General features: G+C 43.7%; 1 protein-coding gene across 4 annotated transcripts; it reads right to left on the bottom strand.

Annotated features, from left to right (window-relative positions):
• Window positions 1-5287: 5287 nt before the first annotated feature.
• LOC125717756 (choline transporter-like protein 2) lies at window positions 5288-22835 on the bottom strand. Of its 4 annotated transcripts, none has more exons than XM_048991008.1 (22): window positions 22604-22831; window positions 16575-16623; window positions 16398-16471; window positions 14862-14946; window positions 14286-14370; window positions 12709-12822; window positions 12545-12605; window positions 12284-12407; window positions 11940-12023; window positions 11700-11812; window positions 11450-11581; window positions 11190-11289; window positions 11020-11112; window positions 10707-10791; window positions 10338-10600; window positions 10134-10228; window positions 9885-9988; window positions 9291-9364; window positions 9115-9185; window positions 8898-8986; window positions 7878-7962; window positions 5288-6205 (listed from the first exon to the last, which is right to left on the bottom strand). In XM_048991008.1, exons 1-22 carry the CDS (start codon window positions 22638-22640, stop codon window positions 6099-6101), a joined length of 2124 nt encoding a protein of 707 aa, XP_048846965.1. In that variant the 5' UTR covers window positions 22641-22831; the 3' UTR covers window positions 5288-6098. The 4 variants fall into 4 exon arrangements, with proteins under 4 accessions (XP_048846965.1, XP_048846961.1, XP_048846963.1 ...); XM_048991004.1 differs by lacking the exon at window positions 22604-22831 and adding an exon at window positions 17402-17522; XM_048991006.1 differs by lacking the exon at window positions 5288-6205 and adding an exon at window positions 6569-7362 and having other exon boundaries at window positions 22604-22835.
• Window positions 22836-23583: the final 748 nt, after the last annotated feature.

Below are 23583 nucleotides of genomic sequence, written 5' to 3'. Positions count from 1 at the left end.
TTTGACTGCCAATGTGATGTAACGGCAACAGCACCACCTGTTGCCATCAACCGGAATTTCGATACCTGGCAAAGATAATGTACCCGAAAAGAACGTCACGCAGTATTTCTTGCGGGCTCAGCTGCTGTTACGAAAAACACGAGTAAATGATAACTCACCGCTGGGGAATCTGGTGGAGATCATCATCCAAGATTAAGACACTTTGACTGCTCTTTTTCTGCTCAAGGTTACCTGTGCTAAGAATGACAGGAATTCCAATCATTTGCTGTAAGACATCGCTGATGACTTTTGAAAGCACAGGAAGGCCATTTGACCTTATTACCCCTTAGTCACCAATTCAGCTCCCTACTGTCACACACAATTGGCTGCACCGGTTACCCTGTGCAGAAGGACAGTTACTTTGTGTAACTACTGCTGGATGTCTTGCATATTGAGGTGACTGAAAGGATTTTGCCCCAAGCGCATTCAACCGACACTCAAAGGCTGTTTGCCCACATGAACACAGAGACCTTGCGTTCCTCAGCCTGTGGCTAATCATGTCATGTTTAGTAGCACATCTGACAAATTATTTACTTACCTTCTGCAAGTAGAAACAGAAACAAGAAAAATAATTAAATATATGTACTTAATTTGTAAATTTGCATTGATTTTGCTGCTCGGCTAGTTATTTTTTTCCAAAGTTATATAGGTTTTTATGCATCTGTTTAACTGAAAAGCAAATCTGAATGGGAATCATCTCTCATAGCGCACCTTTAATGCCAGTACACAGTATTTTTCCAAACTGACCTAAAAGTGCTGATCTTCAAATCGGTAGGAACACCGTGTTCTTCACAAACTTGTCTGGCCGACCTTCCATTACGAACAAATTGTCCAAATGATCCAGGCCACCAAGGAGCCAGATAAGCATTTCAGCCAGAATTCCAACCGCACAACAGAGGCTGGAAAGGTACTGGCAGAAATTCACAGTGAGAAAGCGGAGGGTTTGCAGTTAGATCAGAATCCTGTCTGAAACACAGTCACCCTTTTCCTACAAACCACCTTTTTATCCTGGTCAGGAAAGGCCTTGAGTCCATCCCAGGCAGCATAAGGCTGGGGTTCACTTAGTATGGGATGCCAGTCCACATATACCAGAGAACATTCAAAAACATACACAGAGAAAAGGTGGAGATCAGACCCATAAGTGGTGCCCTCTAGTTATCCAATGGATGTCCACAGGACCACCAATCATAAATATATCCTGCATATAAAAGAATTATCAGCATGACCTGATTAAGCTATGGATCCAAACCAAGCTTACACCATCCTTAGAATCCTTGTGTTTTTGTAGTTAAAATTGTGTGCATATATACTTTATACATATATATACTTACTGACGATTTTACTCTTTGTGCAAATAAACACCCATTAAAATTTAGGAGCGAAAGCGAGTGCTTTAATCGGATATGTGCCCAAGAAGCTAATATGCACAGCCACGATTACAGAATTGTGGCATAAAGCCATAAATGTAGAATTCAATGCAATTGCACAACGCCAAGAAAGTCACATGCCGGGCGGTGGGTGAGCTTCCCATGGTCATTCCGAGGAAGTTTCACAGAACGCTTTAGTGGCAATCTCCACACAAAACAGGCAAAACGACGACAGGTATGTGATTGGTTATCTAACACACCTGGTCTGCATTCTTTCGCAATCTGAGAAAGAAAGGAAAAACAGGAAGTTTGCTACTCAATAGCTGAGAACGAGTAACATGTTGAACTATAGTTTGGAAGACTTGATTATTAGAATCGTCTTAAACCATCCTGGAACATTAGACATACATTGACTGAGGACTTTACTAGGAAGACCTGTACACCTGCCTATTTGTGTATTTATTAGCCAATCATGTGGCAGCAGTGCAATGCATAAAAAAATGCAAATACAGGTCAGGAACTTCTACTAAAGTTCACTTCAAACACCAGAAAGTGTGATCTCAGTGACTTTGACTGTGGCTTGACTGCTGGTGCCAGACAGGCTGGTTTGCGTATTTCTGTAACTGCAGAACTGGTGGGCAATTCTGTGGAAGGGAACGGTTTGCTGGTGAGAGGTCAGAGGAGAATCTCCAGACTGGTTCACACTGACAGAAAGGCTACAGTAATTCGGATAACTACTCTTTCTGCTCCCCACAGTTGTACAAACCCCAGAATGCCAAACCAAATCTAACCCTGGGGTGGATGAGCTAGAACAGCAGGAGACTGTGTCTGGATCCACTCCTGTATACCAGTAACTGAAAGCAGTGGGCAGAAGCTCACCAAAACTGGGCAGCTGGAGACTGGAGAACTGCAGTCTGTGATGAAACTCGGATGGTGGTGGGGTCAGACTTTGGCATCGACAGCGTGAATCCATGAAGCCAGTCTGCCTTGTCAGCAGTCCGGGCTTGGGGGGGGGGGTATTGTCTTGGCACACTTTAGGCCGCTTATACCAATCCACCATCCCTCGAGTGCCACAATCTTCCCATCTTCTAATGGCTCAAAGCAAATGTCATCACAAACCGGTCTCATGAACGTGACATGTTCAGTGTTCTTTGTTATCCTTCACAGGCACTGCACCTGCATCCAGTGCAACCTTTGGGATGCGGTAAAGTGGGAGCTGACAAACGTGCAGAAATTGCATAATGCAATCATGACATCATGGACCACAATCTCTAAGGAATGTTACCAACGTCTTGTGGAATCCATGCCACCAAGAATTGAGGTTGTTTTTGAGCAAAGGGAGGGCTTGCTTAGTAATAGTATAGTATTACTAATCAAGTGCTCAGTGAGGGTACATGACAACTCCAAATTATGTACAGAACAAATAATTTAAACCTACAATGTCTTTCAATAGCTGCTCTTGTTGCAACTGTTTCCATACTTGGGCTGAATGTAATTCACTTGGGCATGTCAAATGCACTGGTAATATTACCACAGGTAATGAGTAGAGAATCGTGTTTTCGCACCAGGGACAATGCAGAAAAACAAATACGAAGAATGTACCCGACTGAATCAGTTTTCAGTTCAATTTAAAGGGTGTCATGAACATTAATGTCTCCACCTTGTGGTGGGGAGAGAATGACGAGCTGAAAAGGATTTTTTGAATTCATTTTAAACGAAATTTTCTGCCAGATAAGCAGGTTTAGCGTGGATGCAGTAATAACCAACCAAATGCAAGCCATTGTTTCACTACATTCAGTGCAATTCAGGACAGTATCACAGTAAATCACAAGAGGGCACCAAAGTTCAAGCCTGATTGGTTTTCATGCGTGCATTTGGAGTATGTACTATACACGGGCCAGTATAGTGTGTATGTACACACACACACACACACACACACACACACACACACACACACACACATATATATTTATATATATATACACATATATATATATATATATATATATATATATATATATACACATATATATATATATATATATATACACACACACATATATATTTAGACACATTATATATATATATATATATATATATATATATATATATATATACATATATACACATACATACATAATATATATGTATACATATATATGTACGTACACATCCACACACACAGTACTGTGCAAAAGTCTTAGGCAGTCCAAAGAAATGTTTAAAGCTGTTTATCTGGGTAGCAGTAGTACTTTGGCTTAGAACAAAAAACACAGTTTAACATTAGAACATGTACAAATTACGAGTAATGCAATAAAAACTGTTAATAATTTCTTCTGTTTTCTAAAAAGTTACTGATATCTAGTTGGATGGCTAGATGAACACTGCTTCAGTTCCAAAACTTCTCCTCAGGGGCACCTCAGCCATTCCATAATTTTGTTAAATTTCACCAACAGCTCAATTAAATATATTGGTTTAAAAAGTCAGTGAGAGATTGACCAGCTGTATGAGGTGTGCTAGTGGCCAAGTCAAGAAATACATGGCTGCACTGGACGGTCGCTGCAAATACTAGGATGAGGTTCTGAAATGGCTGACACACTTTGACAGGCATCATATTCATTTTATTAGTTTTACACCAAAACGATCTAAACATCATTTTCTTTTGCACAGTACTGTGTGTGTGTGTGTGATTATATATATATATATAAATGAGAGAGAGGAGAGAGAGAGAGAGAGAGAGAGAGAGAGAGAGGAGAGAGAGAGGAGAGGAGAGAGAGAGAGAGAGGAGAGAGAGAGAGAGAGAGAGAGGGAGAGAGGAGAGTGAGAGGAGAGAGAGAGAGACGGACATGTGTGCAGAGTTTGCATGTTTTCCCCTTGTCGTCGTGGGGTTTCCTCCAGGTACTCCGGTTTCCCCCCACAGTCCCAAAAAACATGCTGAGGCTGATTGGAGTTGCAAAATTGCCCATAGGTGTGCATGTGTGCCCCCCATCCTGGGTTGTTCCCTGCCTTGTGCCCATTGCTTCCGGGATAGGTTCCGTACAGCACATAGAGTATATAGGAGGCCTAATGGTTCGGGATGCCATTTGGCACAAGATGCAAGGCAGGAAGATGTCCTGAATGGGGTAGCAATCTATCTCAGGGTACACACACACACACACACACACACACACACGCGTTGGCATACCTACCGAAATTGGGGACCTTCCATTCACTTCTATGGGAAAAACCTTAATCCCAGTCATGACACCCTTAAACCCTACCCAGCCCTAACCATAAGTAACCAAACAAAATGCAAGAATGACATGTTTACTTTTTTGATTGCATTCACAGATTTTTAGAAAATTGAGGTTATCCAAGTGGGGACCTGAAAAATGTCCCTCTAAACCAGGGCAGTTTCAGGTTTTTACCAGATTTTGGTCCCCCCCCACACATACACAGTGATGCACTACATGTAGTTTAGAGACACCAGTTAACATAATGTCTTTGGACTATAACAGAAAAACACTGTACAGCATGCAAATTCCAGGATTTGAATCCTTAGTGCTGGAAGTGAGGAATGTGTGTGACCCCCCCCCCCCAAGACACCCTGCAACCTCAGGACATTCCTTACACATTAAACATGTGTGAAAGCTGCTGCCCGTTCAGTTTGGACCTGGAACATGACGATCCAAAGCAGCCGCTTGTCAAGAAGCCAAAATGCTTCTTGCCGTTATCCAAGCGACAGAGTGCATTAAAATTCAGCTGGATTCTAAAACGCACAGCAAGAAACAGTCACTGTGAAGATCTGAGCCGCGACGAACAGCAAAATCAATCTGTCCCATCTGCACTGAGTGTTATATAATTATAGCAAGAAGATTAAGTGGCAATTTTACAATTCCAAATACTGACGGTATGTAGAAATTTATTTAAAAATTCTTATTTCAGAATTAACAAAACAAGTTACAGGCCATTGTACTGAAACCAACAAAACACACTGGTAAAAAAAAAAAAAAAAAAATGGAAAAAATAAAAACTTACCTAAGTAACATACATCAATATGTAAATGTTTGGTATTTCCTGTTAGCATTTATTACAAATAATTGCATAGCACTAGAAGCAAGTTACACATTTTTGACAATAATAATAGTTTAGGGCTTCTTAGGAGATAGATAAAAATGCGTCCATCCAGTAAAAAAAAACCTACAGCTCAAGTAAAACCTGATGAATCAAAGTATCTTAAAATAATTATCTGGCAGTGGTTATGTAACTTATCTGGGGGGGGGACAGGAAACATAAAAACAGCATTGTAAAATGTATAAAATCATCAGATTGTTCTTTTCTTTGTTCCTGACTCTGTCATCTAGGCCAGCGTTTCCCGATCCGGTCCTTGGCCAGCCTCAGACAGTCCACGTTTTTGCTCTCCCAGTAGACAGGTTTGGCTCAAATTGCTTCTACATTGCATAGGCTTATAGAAAACATTCTCCTGGCTATATACAGACTCCAAAAAAACCTTCACTAGAAGTGTGCAGTATATTTTAAGAAAAGACATAATTACTTAACTATCCAGCGTCACTGTGGCCAAAGGACACTTCCATCTTTGGAGAAGAGGCGGTTCTTGAGATGGGAGACCAATCGAATCGCGTGGTAATGATACAGCGAGGCAGTTTTCCACTGTAAGCCAGCAGCCGCACCTCCCACTCAAGGCCACGCAGGTCACTGGGCCTCCGCACTGCTGTTCTTCTTCTTGAGCACTTTGAGCAGGTTATCAGACATCAGGTAGGGACGTTCCGGACTGCCGTCATTCCTCTCCAGGTCTTCCACTGGGGGGGGGGCAGAATTACAAAAAAACAAAAAGAGTAGAGGGGTTGAACAAAGGCGGCAGGAAGGGTGAAGGAGAAAAAAGGGTGGAGAATCAGAACGAGATACAGTTACACCATTGGTCAGGCAGAACGGAAACAGGAGCACAAACGCATGCAAATGAGACAGGGAGAACTTACCGCCGGCAACTCCATAAATCACGCCCTTTAAGGTGTGAATCGGGCCGAGTACCCGAGTGTATTCTTAGAGGATTGGGCACCTACCAGACTCACAGGCACGCCAAGGTGGAAAAGGAAACCACCATCATACACCCACCCCGCCACCCTCCACCTTCGGGGAGTCGGAAATAATTGCAGGGTAAGGCATCCAACGAACTGGGTGTTTTAATAAGGCATTAAAAGCACAGTCGCCCGCATGCAAGAGAAAGAGCTGAAGGCATGCCGATACAGAGAGTCCCGGTGCTAACCAGCAGCCTGAACTTTCAAGGCAAGTCTGTGTCTGTCACATGTTACGAAACAAGCTCTTCCATACAGCACTGCTGAAAGATACGGCACCAGCGAACAACCCGGATTCCCACTTTCTGACTGTGACAGAAGGCGTCCCCTTGCATATATTCATATAAAGCAGGACAGACGGCCCACACTCGTCAGGCACATTGAGTCGTTGCACCTGGGTTGCTCTTTAACACAGTCGAGAACATGCATGACCCATAACCCAATGCCATTTGGGGCTTTTCCAATTCTTGGCCAGATGTCTCAAGTTTCAGCCTTTTCTTGTGCACAGGAGCGAATGCACATCTTTCCACACTCTACGTTTGCCAAATTGCAGCCAACTCAAAGCTGCGGCCGTTATCCAAGGGAGCCCCTGCAGCCGTTGTAGGTCCCACGGCACTTTGTGTGAAGGAATGTTCACAGAGCTCCTTGTCACGGCCCAGACGTGTTCGATCAAGTCTGCAACGGCTCTGGGGCGATCGACCCAGATGTTACTGCAGTCGCACCACCGCTGACTAGATGCTCGGGCTGGGAAGCTATTTCCTCTTGTTCGGCCCGCTCTCCCTTCTCCTCCGTAGACGCCCTGTCCTCAAAGAGAATGTCACGGAGCTTCGGGGACATGAAATAGGGCTTCTCTTCAGAGCCGTCGTTCCGCTCCAGGTCCTCGCCTTACGTGAGCGTTTTTTGCGCATGTTTGAGCATGTACGCGTATGTGCGTTTGCGTGCCGAATGAAGAGTTGGGTTAATCCGTAGTAGAGGGGGAGCAGTCAGATGTAGGATAGAACACACAGGAGGTCGACCCGTCGGGTTGATATGGGTAAAGGTGGCAAGGGGAAGGGTGGGGTAGAGGTTTGGGGAAAAACAGACAGAGATATAAGTCAGAGAAAAGCAGCAGAAGAAGCCACAAGCAAGTGACACACTCAGGAAGTGTTACTGAATTAGTGCGGTACAGAGATCCGGAAAACAGGAAATTGTAAGCAGAAGCAATTAGTGTGAGAAAACATGAAGCAGGCTGGGATGGCCCATCTTTCCACAGTTAAAACGGCATCAGGGCACCCTCTCCTTAAATCTGCCTTCTCGGGTTCCATTTGCAGAAGTGTGACAGCATCCTTCCACCAAGTGAAATATGTGCACTTCAGAATGACTGAATGGTTCAGAATGACTTGTTTCGGGTCCTACTCACAGAAACAGAGGAAGAGTGTGTCCACACACATGGCGTAAACGCTGAAGAAACCGTGTGCAATAAGGTAGGAGCCCACAACCAGTGTCTGGGGAGAAAGAGACAGGGTCATGGGTCAGTGAAGTGGCGGTAGTGTCCCACCGCACGCACGCACGCACGCACGCACGCACGCACGCACGCACGCACGCACGCACGCACGCACGCACGCACGCACGCACGCACGCACGCACGCACGCACGCACGCACGCACGCACGCACGCACGCACGCACGCACGCACGCACGCACGCACGCACGCACGCACGCACGCACGCACGCACGCACGCACGCACGCACGCACGCACGCACGCACGCACGCACGCACGCACGCACGCACGCACGCACGCACGCACGCACGCACGCACGCACGCACGCACGCACGCACGCACGCACGCACGCACGCACGCACGCACGCACGCACGCACGCACGCACCGCACGCACGCACGCACGCACGCACGCACGCACGCACGCACGCACGCACGCACGCACGCACGCACGCACGCACGCACGCACGCACGCACGCACGCACGCACGCACAGTTCATATATTCCTGTAATTGAGGGGACTCTCCATTCATTTCTATGGACAAGTTAACAATAAATAATAAAACATATTACAAAACCTTTGACACTCTTAGTTTGTTGTTGTCACAGATTTTTATCCAAGGTTTATATTGTGGGAACCTGAAAAATGTCCGCACAAGCTAAGTACCACCACGTTTTGGTCCCCACAATGTGGTAAATACAAACCCATGCGCACGCGCGCGCACACACATGCGTGCACACACACACACACACACACACACACACACACGCACCTGCCAATTCCCAAACCCAAAAACTACAAATCTGGGTGTTAGCAGTCATTTACACCTACAACCATTTGACCCTCAGACTTTCCACTGCTGCAACGGACAGCCCTGCCTCTGAGCTTCACTGGCCTTTGTGGATAATCGCCAATCCAAACCACAACCTCTCTGACTCACCAGTATGGGAACCCAGTAATAGTTGAGATGTGGCACCACATTGTCAGTCCCCTTTATCTTCCCGGAGAAGAAGAAGAAAGAAAGTATCCCTGAAGGAAAACAGAAAGAAAATGCAGCAACAGCATCTGACAGTAATTAGGGTAATTACCACAGACGTCACTAATATCACTGCATATAATAACCTGGAAACAATAACATAGCCCTCAGACTGACTTACCCACGGCTCCAACAATGAGAAGCTTGCCCAAAAACAACAGGAAGTCCGTTACTTTGTCCAGCACAGCAACCCTGTGCAGCCGGAGAAAGACACTCAAATGAGCAAATTCAAGGGATGACAGCAGTGACACCCCCCCCCCCTAACCCGACTGCCTACTAGCATCTCCGGACTCCCACCTGATTACGTTTCTCATCAAGAGGAAGAAAGCATCCCGGGCCGAGGTGCAAAAGTTTTTGCCATATATCGCCACCTACGGTGAACAAGAGACATCACGCATTGCAGGGTTAGGTTCATGGCAGTTAATAAAGACACCACCTAAACACATTCCTAAATGGTAAATAAACTTTTGTCTCACAAATGGGTTTGGTTCATATTGTGCTACGTATTCATAAACAATGACACTAACTGCTTAGTGTTGGGACAGATGTGTATTTATGGAAATCCCATAAGGTGATAATAATGAGGTACAACTAGGTAACCGAACCGTTCAATGGCCTGACAACTATCGGGAAGAAGCTGGATTTGGGGCGGTGTTTGTTGATGGGATTCTAATGCATCTGCTAGAGGGTTCCCCCTCATTTAACACACCTGATTCAACTCCTTGTGCTAATTACCACACAGCTGAACCATTCATGGTGGAACAGGGAAAGGACTAAGCTACACAGGGTTCCGCCCCCCCAGGACTGTAGTTGGACACCCCTATGCTAGAGGGAAGTGGTAAGATCACTAGTAAGGCCCAACACACCGTGGCTGGTGGTGGCGAAACATACCATGATATAAGCATTTCTGTTGAGAAACTTGATGAACTTTTCCAGGCACCAGAAACAACACTTCAGGCAACAAAGCAGAAACTTCACGCATCTGTTCTGGGCTCCTGTGGAGGGGGAAGGGGGTGGAATATGGTAAGAGAGAAAATGGAAATTCCCAGAACAATCCTAGCAACCCCGAACCTCAAAGGATATGCCTGATTATTTTCATAAATAGCCATGAACATCAAGTAATATGGTGCCATCAGGAACCTTTCAGTTTGTGGTCCAGGTACTCCAGCAGAACCCTGATCACTTGGACGATGGCCAGGATCAGGGAACCGAAGGCAAGAGAGCCAGTGTGGTACCTGAAGGTAGAGACGCGGACACAGGGATCCAGTGTCAGACACGCAAGTCCCTTCCACTGCATCTCCACCGGACATGTTCGTCTGACCCCCGCCCACCAAGCTGCGGTACCTGAGCGCTCGGCCCAAAGATGCAAATATGGGGAACGCAGGCATGTCATCCGGCTTCTTGAAGGCCCAATAGTAGGAGGCAAAGGCACCAGCCAAGGTCATCTGACCCAATGCCGTCACGAAGTTGGCACACCAGAAGAAGAGGAAGAGGTTGTAGAACTGCAGCACGATCAGGTACTTGTGGTATGGACTCTCGCCCCCGTAAAAGGCAAACAGGCACTTGGCGCTGGGACATACGGCTTTGACCGTGGAAGTGTTGAAGTTCTGTTTGGAAAAGAGACGGGGCAACGTCCAAGGTTTATCTCCGGTCAAATCGGCAACTCGGTCTCACGCCAGCGTGGCCCACAACACAGGGTCAGTCCGCACTCACCTCCGGATTGCAGGTCTGCCGAGAGTAATTGCACGCCGTGTCATTGAACACTTTATAGACCGCCTCGCTGGAGGTGGACAGGAAGCTGACCAGCGTAACTAAGGAACTCAGAGGGACTCAAAAGCACGCGTCTGTAAATGCTGCACGGCCTGAAGCCTTCAAAACGCACGTCTTGTTCACTCCCTGACAGCATGGTGAAAGGATTCATTATTTGTTGTTATATAACGCTAACAAAACTGCTCCCAAATAAATCCTCTGAATGTGCATTGACCACACAGCAGCGCATTATGCTTTCAGAACCCGCAAAGGATACATGGCAGTGACGGCCCAGTACGCTATCACCACCGCTAGTAGGGCAAAGGTCAAGAGAGGGTAGACGAGGGATGACATCACATAGCCGATGGCCCTGCAACCACAAACCATCAGCAGCTGCATTGCAAATGTAAAAAATAAACACATGATGTCGCCCATATGAGCACAGACCTGCTGGCTTCCTTGATGAGCGCAATGGCGATACAGATTCTGTTCCTGAGGAAAATCAGCAGGAGTATAATGATCACCTCCACGATGCAGAGGATGATCACTGGAGGGCGGGTGAGAGAAAGAGAGCGTCCTCATCAGGGAAAAGTGACGGACAGCTAAGCCACCCAATCGCCATCCAGGCTATGGGTTTCACATGTTCCGATGGCCTATCAGTGCCGACACAGTTGGGCTTCTCTTGAGTATCCGCATGCAAGACTCACTGAAGGCCAGCCACGTCTGGCGGATCTGCAGGTAGACGGTGAGGTCGCTCTGGAAGCCCAGCTCTTTGAGGGTGATGTTGGCTCCCTGCTGGTCCTTCAGGCTGGCGTACTCCATGTAGCAGTGAAAGATGCCTGGGCGTAGCATATAACGAGGTGTAAAACACACAACGCACTGCAGTGAAGATTCAGCTCAAGTCACCCCCTCCCCCAAACAACATAACCAAATGCAGCAATGACTTGGGAAGTGTACCATAGCCGATGAGCAGGATGACCATGACGATCATGACCCACACCATCACTCCTGCCAGGAAGCGCAGGAGAACGATGAAGATGAGGCTGATTATCATGGCTACCACCAACCCACTGTGAGGAAGGACAGGCACATGTAGCTGAACATACATACACTGCTGCCAAAATAATACGGAGATAACACAGAGGAAGTTGCGGATGTCTCAGTACTGGGGGGGGGGGGGAGGCGTCAACCACTCACATGAGGATCCAGTACCAGGAACGAGTGTAATCTTGGAAGATCTTCATGGCCAGCTGACGGGCCTCTTTAACTATTGTAGCATTCCTGCGAAAATCACAGGAATAAACAGCATTTGCACCAGATTGGAAGATTCTAGAAACGTGGAGTGACCTAGTGCTCTGAGAATTGTCACCACGACAGAATCCTCATATTACAATTCAGCTGCATTTATCACTGAATGATAATTTACCTCAGTGTCCATATACGAGCATAAATGGTCACAAAAGTGAGCGGTGTGACAAGACGTACGAAACCTTGCCCTCTTCAAGTGGTTAAAGCATTTTACCAGAACATCCCAGACCAACCTGGCACCATTGACAAGGTCAACGGCATTTATGGTCGTCCCTTGTTGGTCATTGAATTGGGTGTTGTTGCCCACGACGAGCACTCCGTCCTTTTGGCCAAAAGCTGGGAAGCACCTGCGGGTCACTAACAGGACAAGGACGGAGAAAGACGTCAACGGCCGTCAAGACCTGACAGCCCAACGGCCTTCCTTGCTGGAATGTCGTGGTGGATTAAACGCTTGCTTGATTGATCAGCATCTAACCAAACAGCATGTGACTCACCGGGTTTGCTGGGAAGGAGCATCGAGGGACAAAGCCCATTCTTCAGGATTTCTGGCGCCGCCTAAACACGCAGACACATATCCAGCATTGTTAAACAAAATAAACTCGGTTCTTTCCTGTGCTCCCAGCCACCGCCCCTTCCTGCATTCATAAACAATGCTCACCATTTTGGAGACATCCATGCCTCCCACGCAGTAGGATTTGTAGTAATCCATATCCGTTGTCTTCTGGGCTTGCATCAGAGTAATAAAGCGGTCGGGACACTTCTCCACACAGATCTGACGGCGAACACAAACGTTATGAGAAGACATATCTTTATCTGTAATAAATTATTTTGAGTTAAGAGTTCTGTGTTCCCATATCAATCTGTCTTATAGTCGCTTATTCTGGTCAGGGTGACCTGGTGCTTATCACAAGCAGCACAGGACAGAAGATTGGGGACACCCTGGACAGGATGTCAGTCCATCACGGGACACATATAGGCACACATACACTGTACAGGCAATTTAGAAACGTCAACTAGCCTAATACTTGTCTTTGCACCGCAGGAGTAAGGCAGAATGCAAAGAGAAAACATGCAAACACAAGGATCATAAGTGGGATTCAATCCCATAACCCAAGAGGTGTGGGGTAACAGAGGTGCCCACAGAGCCACTAATGTCCAGGTGGTCCATTATATTTGATCCAAATATGTCATGACATGTATTAACAACACACCAAATTATTCCAATATTGCTACACTTATATTTCAATTAAAGTAGATCTCTAGCAATCGGTACAGTGCAGAGCCAATTTCTTGGGCAATCAAAAGAAATGATGAAAGCTATTTATCCGAGTAGTAAGTGTATGGGCGTAAATTACAGGGGGGCTGGTGGTAACGCACCCCCCCCCCAATCATTTTTCCTCTTAAATGGGTGGAGACCTCAACCACCCACCCAAATGTGCAAACCAAAGTTACGCCCTTGAGTAAGCATATATCTGCTTGGACCAAAAAGACACTTATACATTAGGATATATGCAAATTAAGAATAACACAATAAAAACCAACAGGGATTCCTTCTGTTTTTCAAAAAGTTACTCATCTAGTTGGACGGCTAGATGAACACCGCTTCGGTTCCCAAACCTCTCCTCAGGGGGCACCTCAGCCATTCCATGTATTTGCTACATTTCACCACCAGCTTACTTAACTCATTGACTAAATCAGTTTTTGAAAGTCAGTGAGGCATTAATTAGCCATATGAGGTGTGCTAGTGGCCAAGCAGAAAAAATACATAGGTTGTTCATGGTTGCTGCAGATACTGTGGTGATTATGGGGGGGGGGGGGGGGGTTAAGCTGACACACTTTTACAGACATAATATTGATTATTGATTTACACAAACTTGAAGGTCATTTAAACATCATTTTCTTTGACTGTCAGACTTTCACACAATGTTGTATTTTTAATACATGTCCTTTTATCCACAATACAGCAAGACTATTTCTGTTTCATTCCCAGCATTTTCGATAGATACAATATGGGGACCAGTGGTTTTACTGGTGTTTCACGCGGGCTCTGTTCGGATTACATAAAGGAGCTCTGAAGGTCGAGGCATGGCTGAGATGTTACCAGAACATGTCTAATGCAGCATAATCCAGCAAGAAGATCAAAGAAGCACCTGTGTGTACTTAGACAAAATATAATCGGGAAACATGGGTGAGTGACAAAGAGATGCAGGGAGGAGATACGCCGAGGTTCCTGACCTGTGTGGTTGGACACTGAAGCTCCAGCAGAACCAGTGGGCTGGCACACTTCATGATGTTGAAGTAGAACAGATTGGGTTTCTTCCTAAGTTAGACACAACAAATAGAAGGAAAAACCACTCAGGACATGAAGTCGAGTGACCTCTGTTCTACAACTCATAACCCAAAGGCATGCATAGAATCGCATAATGTTTGCGAGGTGATCACCAGTTAATCGACTAAATGCGAATGCGAGAGGGAGCTGGTGCCCAGCAAACATGCACTCTTCGCGCTACTCCCATTTATTTCAAAAGATTCTAAAGCTTATTTTTTTTTAATAGGCAACCTGCATTTGAATTATGTTGTCTAACAGGACCCGAACATGTTAATAATGGGTAGTGATCGGCAAATGAAGCTTCATGAACCATTTGCTGTATTTTCTGAGTCCACTAGATGGCACTCTCTGTTCATAAAAGGGCTCAAAGTACACAAAGCAAGAGCACCATCTAATTTTGCTTACAAAATGCAGCAAATGGTTCATGAAGCTTCATTTGCCCATCACTACTAATGGGGAGTCACATCATATGCTGTACTTACTCCAAAGGGGTACCAACTTGCCCACAGAACTGCCCCCTGCTGTCCGTAGGGTAGATCACCTTCCTGGGGTCCCCCTGAGACCATGCTGAGAGAGGAAGGGCAGAGCATCACAAGAAAGTATCCCTAAAGGCCCTCACACTCAGGTTAAATGACTGGACTAAAGTTACTGGTACAAAGATGTCACAACCACACACAAACAAATGCTCACAATTCTCTCTGACTCAAATGGAAAAGCCAGTTAATTTGCGCTTAAGTATTCTGATTTATGATTGGCTGGCTGCCTATAGAGGTTTCTTTTTTTTTTAATCAACCAATTGCCTACTACATTATTTTTCTTCATTATCTCTTCTAAATACCAGAACTTGTAGCCATGAGTAGAAATTAGCGGGAGAATATTGTAAACTGAATTTGAGAAAACATTTCTTTACACGGCCTGTAGTTAGAGTATGGAATAGTCTTCCTGCTAGTGTAACGCAAGCTAAAAACCCTTGGTTCCTTTAAATCAGAGCTAGATAAGATTTTAACAACTCTGAGCTATTAGTTAAGTTCTCCCTAAACGAGCTTGATGGGCCGAATGGCCTCCTCTCGTTTGTAAAATTCTTTTGTTATATTCTTACTACCGTCCTAAACCTTGAACGCCACACTATATATAAAAAAAGTCCATTGAATTTACGGTAAAAAAAAAAAAAAAACGGCAGCTGTGGTGTTCAAAACCTTACTGTAAAATATACGATGCAAAACGTTTAGTGATTACGGATTAATCTACGATTAACCGTAGAATATACATGTATATGCACACTCAGGTTAAATGACTTACCTAAAGTTACTGTAAAAGCCAATGTAAAAACTGTGGTTGCCAGAACTTCACCGTAAATATTACAGTAGTATCGTTTAATGTAATACGGTACATATTATTCTGTATAATTAAGCTGCTCAAATCCGTATTTTTCCAAACATCATAAGATTTAAAAAAAATGTTTTTTATGCAAAACTAACAGTTAAAACCCGTAAAAACTATAAATTGTAACAGTAAATTTTTCTATTGTATTGTAATATCCGTTGACTACGACCACGATGCCAAGTCACAAATGCAGTCTAGTTAAAGCGCCTTTATTTGCAGCCCTTCCCAGGACTACGAATCACACATATGACCGCAATACCGGCTTGTACAAAAGCATATAAGTAAACGCATTACTTCTATCGAGAGGAACGGGTGAGGAGCACTGTACAAACAATGGTAACTGCACATGGTGGGTAACTTGTACACAGTCAAACAGCGTATTAAAGAGAGAAATATTTTGTATTTACATTTATCGTTCTTTTTCTGTATTTGATCAGACTGTTTTTACGGTATTTTTCCGTCACCATTTAAGGTATTTTTACCGTATTTTTACATGCATTTTTTTAACAGTGCAGGTTGCAGTATGAGAATAACAAACCCATGGTCATGTCACAGCTGTGGTAACAGAGGGGAAATAGTGAGGTTTCAAATCTTAAGTTCGGTTGTTTTTAGGCACCGGCTCCTTGCAGACTTACCCAGAATTCCCACTGCAAAATAACCCAATATAGCCAAAATAAAGAGGATGCAGCAAATGATGTCAGTGCAGCCCCTGTTGGCAAGAGATACCACAATCTAACAATGAACACAAACACGTGTGTGCAGAAATACAACAAACAGCTGCATGGAAGAAGAAAAAATCAGATTTTCATTACCTGTTGTGAATGGGCCCTCTGAATGTAGGATCGAACTTCTTTGGCTCTCCTGTTGGGGGAAAGAGGGAGGGAGATAATTATGACAATAAATATGACACTTGTTATCCAGCCCACTAAAACCAGGCAGAATGAGATAGTTGTATTTCGTTAGTATCAGTCATTTTAATACCTATCAAATTACCAAAACATAACCCCAGTTACTGCCAACACCTGACAATTAAAAGGCGGTGAGTCACCGCTTTGCGATGTTGGTCAACACCCGCTTCGGCGTCCCGACATTAGTGATCAGAAAAGCAGGGAAACAAATTCACTACCACAAGTAACTTCAGAACAAGAAATTACATATGTAGAGACTTTAAAGTACAAGAATATAAACGTTTCAGTTGTATGCTAAATGATGTCTAGACTGCCTCAATCTAAAATAGAGTCGGTTTGTCGGGAGAAACACGGACATCGGTACATAGGTAACAAACTACCACTTTTCTGCAGCTACCATTAGAAGCACAACTTATAAACAGTCAAACTGTAGTATAAAACTACTCATTCGACACCTGCACATTGACATAGGAGGTTCGTAAAGTTTCGTATCCTCATGCCCAGTGTGTCAGCTGGTGTGCGCCGAAAATACGCGAGTATCACTGCTTCCACGCTTTAATCTCTAGTAAAATCTTAGATTACTTTAAGGAAAATGATCACTTAACCACTCCGCTTGACTGAAGATGCCTGCCACATTTCCCAGAAAAAAAAATCTGCACACTTTCTTTTTTTCAAATGCAGAGAGAGATCAACAGATTATTACTGGATAGATAATTTTTTTAAAGCCTCACCGTTCTTCCCATAGTATTCCTCAGGCATCGTGGAAAAGAAGAACCTTTGGTTTATTTGGATAGTAATGCGGGATGTACTCTGCTGCACGCTCTTGTACTCCACTTCTTCACTTCCGCTTTTCTAAATCGTTTTAAGTGGAAACGGTAGTCAGACCTGTTAAACCAGCCCTGGCAGAATCACCGCGCTTCCTTCGGCGGTCGCCATTGCTTTCGTTCTCATGCGTTTTCCCCCTCACTTCCTCGGTTTCGGTTCTCGTTTTCTGTCCATTACGATTTTTAAGAGGCACATATAACATCCTTCGATGCCAACACTGCGGAACCAAAGGTGCGGCCAGGTGATCCAGGATTTCGCCTTTTCCCGAATTTCTTTGTTTATTTTCCCTAAGAGGCCCTTTTCCCTGGTTTATCCACTCAATTGCTTGATTATATAAAATCATAAATCCCAATTTGAGAATACTGTCTACCAGATAACAGTTGCTTAGGCGGTTTTAGTATTATATTACCTGAATGCTAATGTCATATATTCATCTGTCTTTAAGAAAGCAGATAAAGTACCTCCCTCAGCCACACCCTATAAGGATACTGCCTTTACTTCAGGTACAGTCTCTCCCATCAATGTGCCCAGTACACAGGATGAGCGTAACAATATATACTTCAAGTCAGTGTCCCAATGGCCCATCAACAATCTTCTGTTTAATCCCCTTTTGTAAGCGCATGGATTGGATTACTGTGCACTCAGACATGTGACATTATGAGATTGCATACCCCTCGCCCCACTGTGAGCTACGAAGGCTCATTTTCTCCCATCACACTGTGAAAGCACTAGCTGTCTGGCCGTGTCTTTGCTCTTGAAGTTCGTCGGCCGTGGTGGGGAATCATACCCCCCATTAACAGAGGGTGGGGTGAGAGCGGTGACTGCGTGGAAGCTGTCTCTCTGCCGTCTCTGCTGGACAGGAAGTCACCCACAAGCTTGGTTAGTGATACAAGTGTTAAAGCGCTGGTTCAACTCTGTTAACTGACCGGTAAATATCACATAAAGGCCTTAAAGCAGCATATTCTCAAAATATACTGTCAAGTTTGAGTTTCAAACTCAAATCATCAAATTCAAATCATAGGGGGACCCCAACCGCTACCGCCCCCTACAGGCCACCTACACCAGGCGGATCCTGAGGAAAGCCGCTAAAATCATCAGGAACCCCAGACACACCAGTTACACTCTGCTCCCCCACCGCCGTCAGGCAGACAGTACCGCAGCATCAAGAGCCGGACCAGCAGGCTCTGGGACAGCTTCTTCACCAGGTCACCAGGATGCTGAATGCCAGCTGACATCAGCCACCCCCCACTCCTGAGTGCAGAGTCAGAGTCAGAGAGTTTTATTGTCAATTTCTTTACATGTACTAGCCATATAAAGATATCGAGATTATGTTTCCCACTGTCCCTTGCGTACATTAGACAAACAATACAGGACGGGACGAACAACATAGAACAACAACATAACAACAACGTAACCTGTGTTATACCAAACTGATGCACTGGTGAATGCCTCTGGTGCACTAAACTGCGCTGTGTTACACCTACGGTCTGATTGTCTGCCTCGTGGTATATTGTACCTGTATCGTACTGTCATGTGTTCCTTGTGCATATGTAGATGTTTACTGTTGTACAGTTGTTAATGTACAGTTTGCATTTATTTACTGCACTGCGGATAGGAAACTCATGACCCAAGAATTTAATTCACTAATCCCTTTAAACATTTGAATTAAGCACCCGACCATTGACATATCTAAATTAACCTGGGGCACCTGGATAATTCCGCAGTAGATGAGCAACTCCACCTGACCCACACCCGCACCAACCCGCCTGAGTCACCCTAACAATGACACAAGTGCAATAAGACAGCCGACCTGCTCGCAGCCCCATGTTCTGTAATAATAGATCAACAAGATACAAGGCACCTTACTATTGTGGATCACTGCCAGTCTGAGGACTCTCCATGTCTAAACCCACTTTAATAGTTAGGAAACCCAACAGAGTAATGCCGAGTATCCTACGAAAGTAATGCTGAGTATCCTACAGGAGTAATGCCAAGTATCCTACAAGAGTAATGCTGAATATACTACAAGAGTAATGCTGAGTATACTACAGGAGTAATGCTGAGTATACTACAAGAGTATCCAAATGGTGTAAAGCTGAGTATCATAATAAAGCTGAGTATCTTAACAAAAAAGCCCCGTGGTTTTTAACATGGTCTTTAAAAAGAAGTCTGAGGTCTTACATTTGTTTCATTAAGTATTTTACCATATTAGCACACAAGTAAAGAAAAAGAAACTGCCCAAGTGACCTGCAACACGTTAAATAAAAGGGTCGTAACCAGCAGTGTGGTTATGCTGTAAAGCTCCTTTTTAGGAAGGAAGAGGTCACAGACACGGTCTCATTCATTCCCACTGGGAGTAAAAACTTCTCGTGGAAAAAAAACACTGGCCTGACAGAAGCATAAAGACGTCAGACTCGCAGCGTCTGCCGCTTCTCCATCTCTGCACTTCAGTGAGGTGTCAAAGTGTCACAACGTGACTTTAACCTCACAGTGATGCTTCTACAAAACCGAGAAATTTCTGGGTCTAGTTTGCAGCATGAATATCTCATGAAGATGGCGTATAAAAAATTCAGTAATATAACAAAAGCGTGTCTTGGGGGTTTTACTCAATATTGGTTTTCCAGAAAAGGGCAAGGAGATTTTTTTTAAAAAAAAGTCATCTCATCAAACACGTAAAACCTATGATACTGAAACACGCCAAGGTCAAAACTAGCCCAGAAAATGAGACTAGAAAAATAATGACTATCACATTTCATATAACTAAGGCACAACAACTGAGGCACTAACATAAGGTTATAATTATCTGCAATTTGAAACCACATCATGGCACAGACCAGCTTCAGTCCCAGCATACTTCTCTGTTATTACTACTTCCCTCTGAAGGACGAATACGGACTGGCACTCCTAAACACAACTATAATTAAAAACATACAGTAGCGCCAGCATCTATATATACCTCCAAGCCTACATAAGATTGGCCCATGTCAGCTTCCTTTACAGAATGATGTAGTTTTATAGAGTTGTAGTTTTTCAGTCAAAAGTATTACTCCTTTTAAAATAAATATGACATTCCCAGCGGCACAGCAGTACACTTAGCATTGAGAATACCAAACAGACGTTCGGAGGTTTGTTTTTGCTTCTGACTCGAAGGAACTCCATTTTTTTCTGGAGATATCTGGGCGAGTTTTAGGTTGAATTTTTTGTTTCTTGCAAATACTTTAATTATATACCGCTGCAGCTGCATGAGCGTCCTGGCAGACTCGGTGCTGAAAGTGAATGACGGGAAATCCATCAAAGAAAAGGGCAGGCTGGATGTGTGCTGTGTGCCGCTTAGTCTGAGCTCCTATGAGAGAAATTACCGAACCAATTAGTGATGGTGAGACAAGACAGAGTGCGAGAGAGTGACTGACTGCGAGGGAGAGAGGAAGCCTGGGGGAAGGAAAAAAATACTGAAGGAAGCTAAAAGCAAAAACAGAAATCATCTCATAAATCATTATGAATGAATAGTAGGATTCGTGGAACCATCTCGGTTTTTACCCGGTTCTTACATGTTAATTCCTAGTTTGTTAGATTTTGTTAAGAGGACTTTGTTAACTCTGTTGCCATTTCAGAGGCTGTGGAGGCCGTGCCAAACGAAGGGGAAAAAATTCTGAGACTTTGCTAATATACAAGAATAATCAGGGATTGTGGGATTTCTGAATTTGCTTGCTTTGTGTTACTAAAGGAAAAGTTGAGCGCGTGTAGCCGCGCCCCTTCCCGCCGTCTCCTAACGCCTGCTTATGGAATGCCCTATTTTTAGCCGGACAAAATCTGCGTATGTTGACAAGCTGTTTTCTTAAACGCTGCCTTCATAGAATCATAGCATGTAACATTATCGGCAATATGCATGTATGAAAACGAGAAGGATATTATATGATAGATAGATAGATAGATAGATAGATAGATAGATAGATAGATAGATAGATAGATAGATAGATAGATAGATAGATAGATAGATAGATTTAAGTTTGAGAGAATGAAGAGGAAAGCCCAAGACTCTCTACACAGACTGCACAATCCCACTAAAGATCTATCATTAAAGAATAACCTTCACGTGGCTGTGAGATGCCCTTTATTTAATAAAAGCGTTATTTAATTGTTTGGTATACTATTCCAAAGTGGACAAAGTAGGATTCAATACGATAAACAGCGAAATCAGGCAACATAAAATATACAAGCAGTTTTATGAAATCGCTGCCTTCCCACGATATTTACATTTGCAGATAATGACTGACAGGTTTTAATATCTGCTATATGCAGTGAATGAGATCCCCTTTTCTCGTAAGATGTAATATCTGGTGTAAATTTTTAAAATGTGTTACAGTTGTAATTATATAAATCGCAATACATATACCACATACACTATACAATGGAATATTAAACACATTTATTTTCAGAATTGTAGCATTGGGAAAAGCAAGTTAAAATGTTACGTGGATTACGAATAAATTTCCAGTACTTGGTGGGCTGTTATGTTATTCTAATTAAGTGAAATGCCAGAAAAAGAAAATCTTTTTATTAATTCTTCTCTCGGGTCCTCCTGTTGAGTATGCATGTTTTCGGGAATAGACTCCGTCATGGTAAAAGCGTTATACGCATCGGGATAGAAGTGGAGTCTACAAAGTCATTTAGAACTGACAGCTAAATCAATCCGAAAACGGAAATCGAAAGTACCTTTGAGGGATTTTCGCTGACTACTGTACTACCATCGGGAGAAAAGTCGTTTATCATTTGAAATTGAAGAAATATTTTTCTAAGTAATTATTTTAGACTGCAAATGCCCAAAGGCAGCGGAAGATACCGGTTTTTAAACAGAATCAGACCCCATGTGCTCATCTTTCATACACTTCGCTCACTGTAGTTAATATAAGACTCAAAACTCCCTGGCTAAGTTATACGTACTACGCACCAGCACAGCTACTGTCTACATGCTGGTCTTACTAATGTTCGGAGCGGCGCTTTATACTTAAGCAATAAAACAAAAATATGCAGCAATGCAGCTAGTACTTTACTTAAGCTCAAAACACAATGCCGATGGAAATACTGGTTACATTTTATAAGACACTTACCATATTTCTTGTCAGGATTTTTATAGTCCAGCTCCATTATGGGTATTTTTGGTCAACTAAAAGTTAAACGAGAGACATAGTAGCAAAGTCTCACATCCGCTACTTGTGCAACCCTTCTAGTAATCACAGTCGGGGACGCCTTGCTGACGGTCGAAATCAGCCCTACCCACCATAAGTACCACATGTATTATAGGGTAGAATTCTTTCTTGGACAAAAAAGACCTTCACCAATAGAGGTTAGGGAATTCACCGATTGACTGCCCGGTGGTCTGGTGGGTGGGGTTTTCTTTTTAACATTTTCCCTGCCAGGACTACGAAGGAATGTGGAATCTGGCACACTCTTCATGAACTCGAATTAACTTATTTTCGTCCTATTTTAATAGGATCGGACAAAAAGTTTATTTGACGTGTAATCGTATATTGCTTGTTCAATTACCGAAATGATCTCCGCTTTTTCTTGCTTTATTTTTATGAGTCATTTTAAATGGTCTAAATCTGGTATGGAAATTAATTGGCGTTCGTAATAAATAGTACTTTGTATTAAAGCTCAGCAATGTGATGGATGATCCTATTATGGACGTAGAGAAATAAGGAATACAGGATAACCCTGTACTAGATAAACAGTTCGAATATGGATGGATGGATGAATATAAATTACGTACTATTTCATTTATTTCAAATTGTTAAAGATAACAATTACCTATAACAACGAATAGTTTATTTTTATTCTGTAAAGCAGCTTCAAAAACTTGTTGGACTAAAAAATTACTATCTATGAATCCAATTATACTATGCATAAGATTCGTGCATTTTACCGAGTCGTGTTGTAAAGCGATCGTCCAATGGCCATGCTAAAAATATACACGCCCCCTCTTAGACGCCAATCATACCGGTGAACACATGACCATCATCTTAAATGGTCATCTGAAATGTGTCATGGAGACGAGGTCTTGTTGACTGAGTTATTACAGCATTTACTT

The sequence above is a fragment of the Brienomyrus brachyistius genome, chromosome 22, assembly GCF_023856365.1.
Source record: "Brienomyrus brachyistius isolate T26 chromosome 22, BBRACH_0.4, whole genome shotgun sequence".
NCBI classification, from domain to species: Eukaryota; Metazoa; Chordata; class Actinopteri; order Osteoglossiformes; family Mormyridae; genus Brienomyrus; species Brienomyrus brachyistius.
Note: the sequence above shows the minus strand (reverse complement) of the source record. Positions and strands in the feature narration are given on the sequence as shown.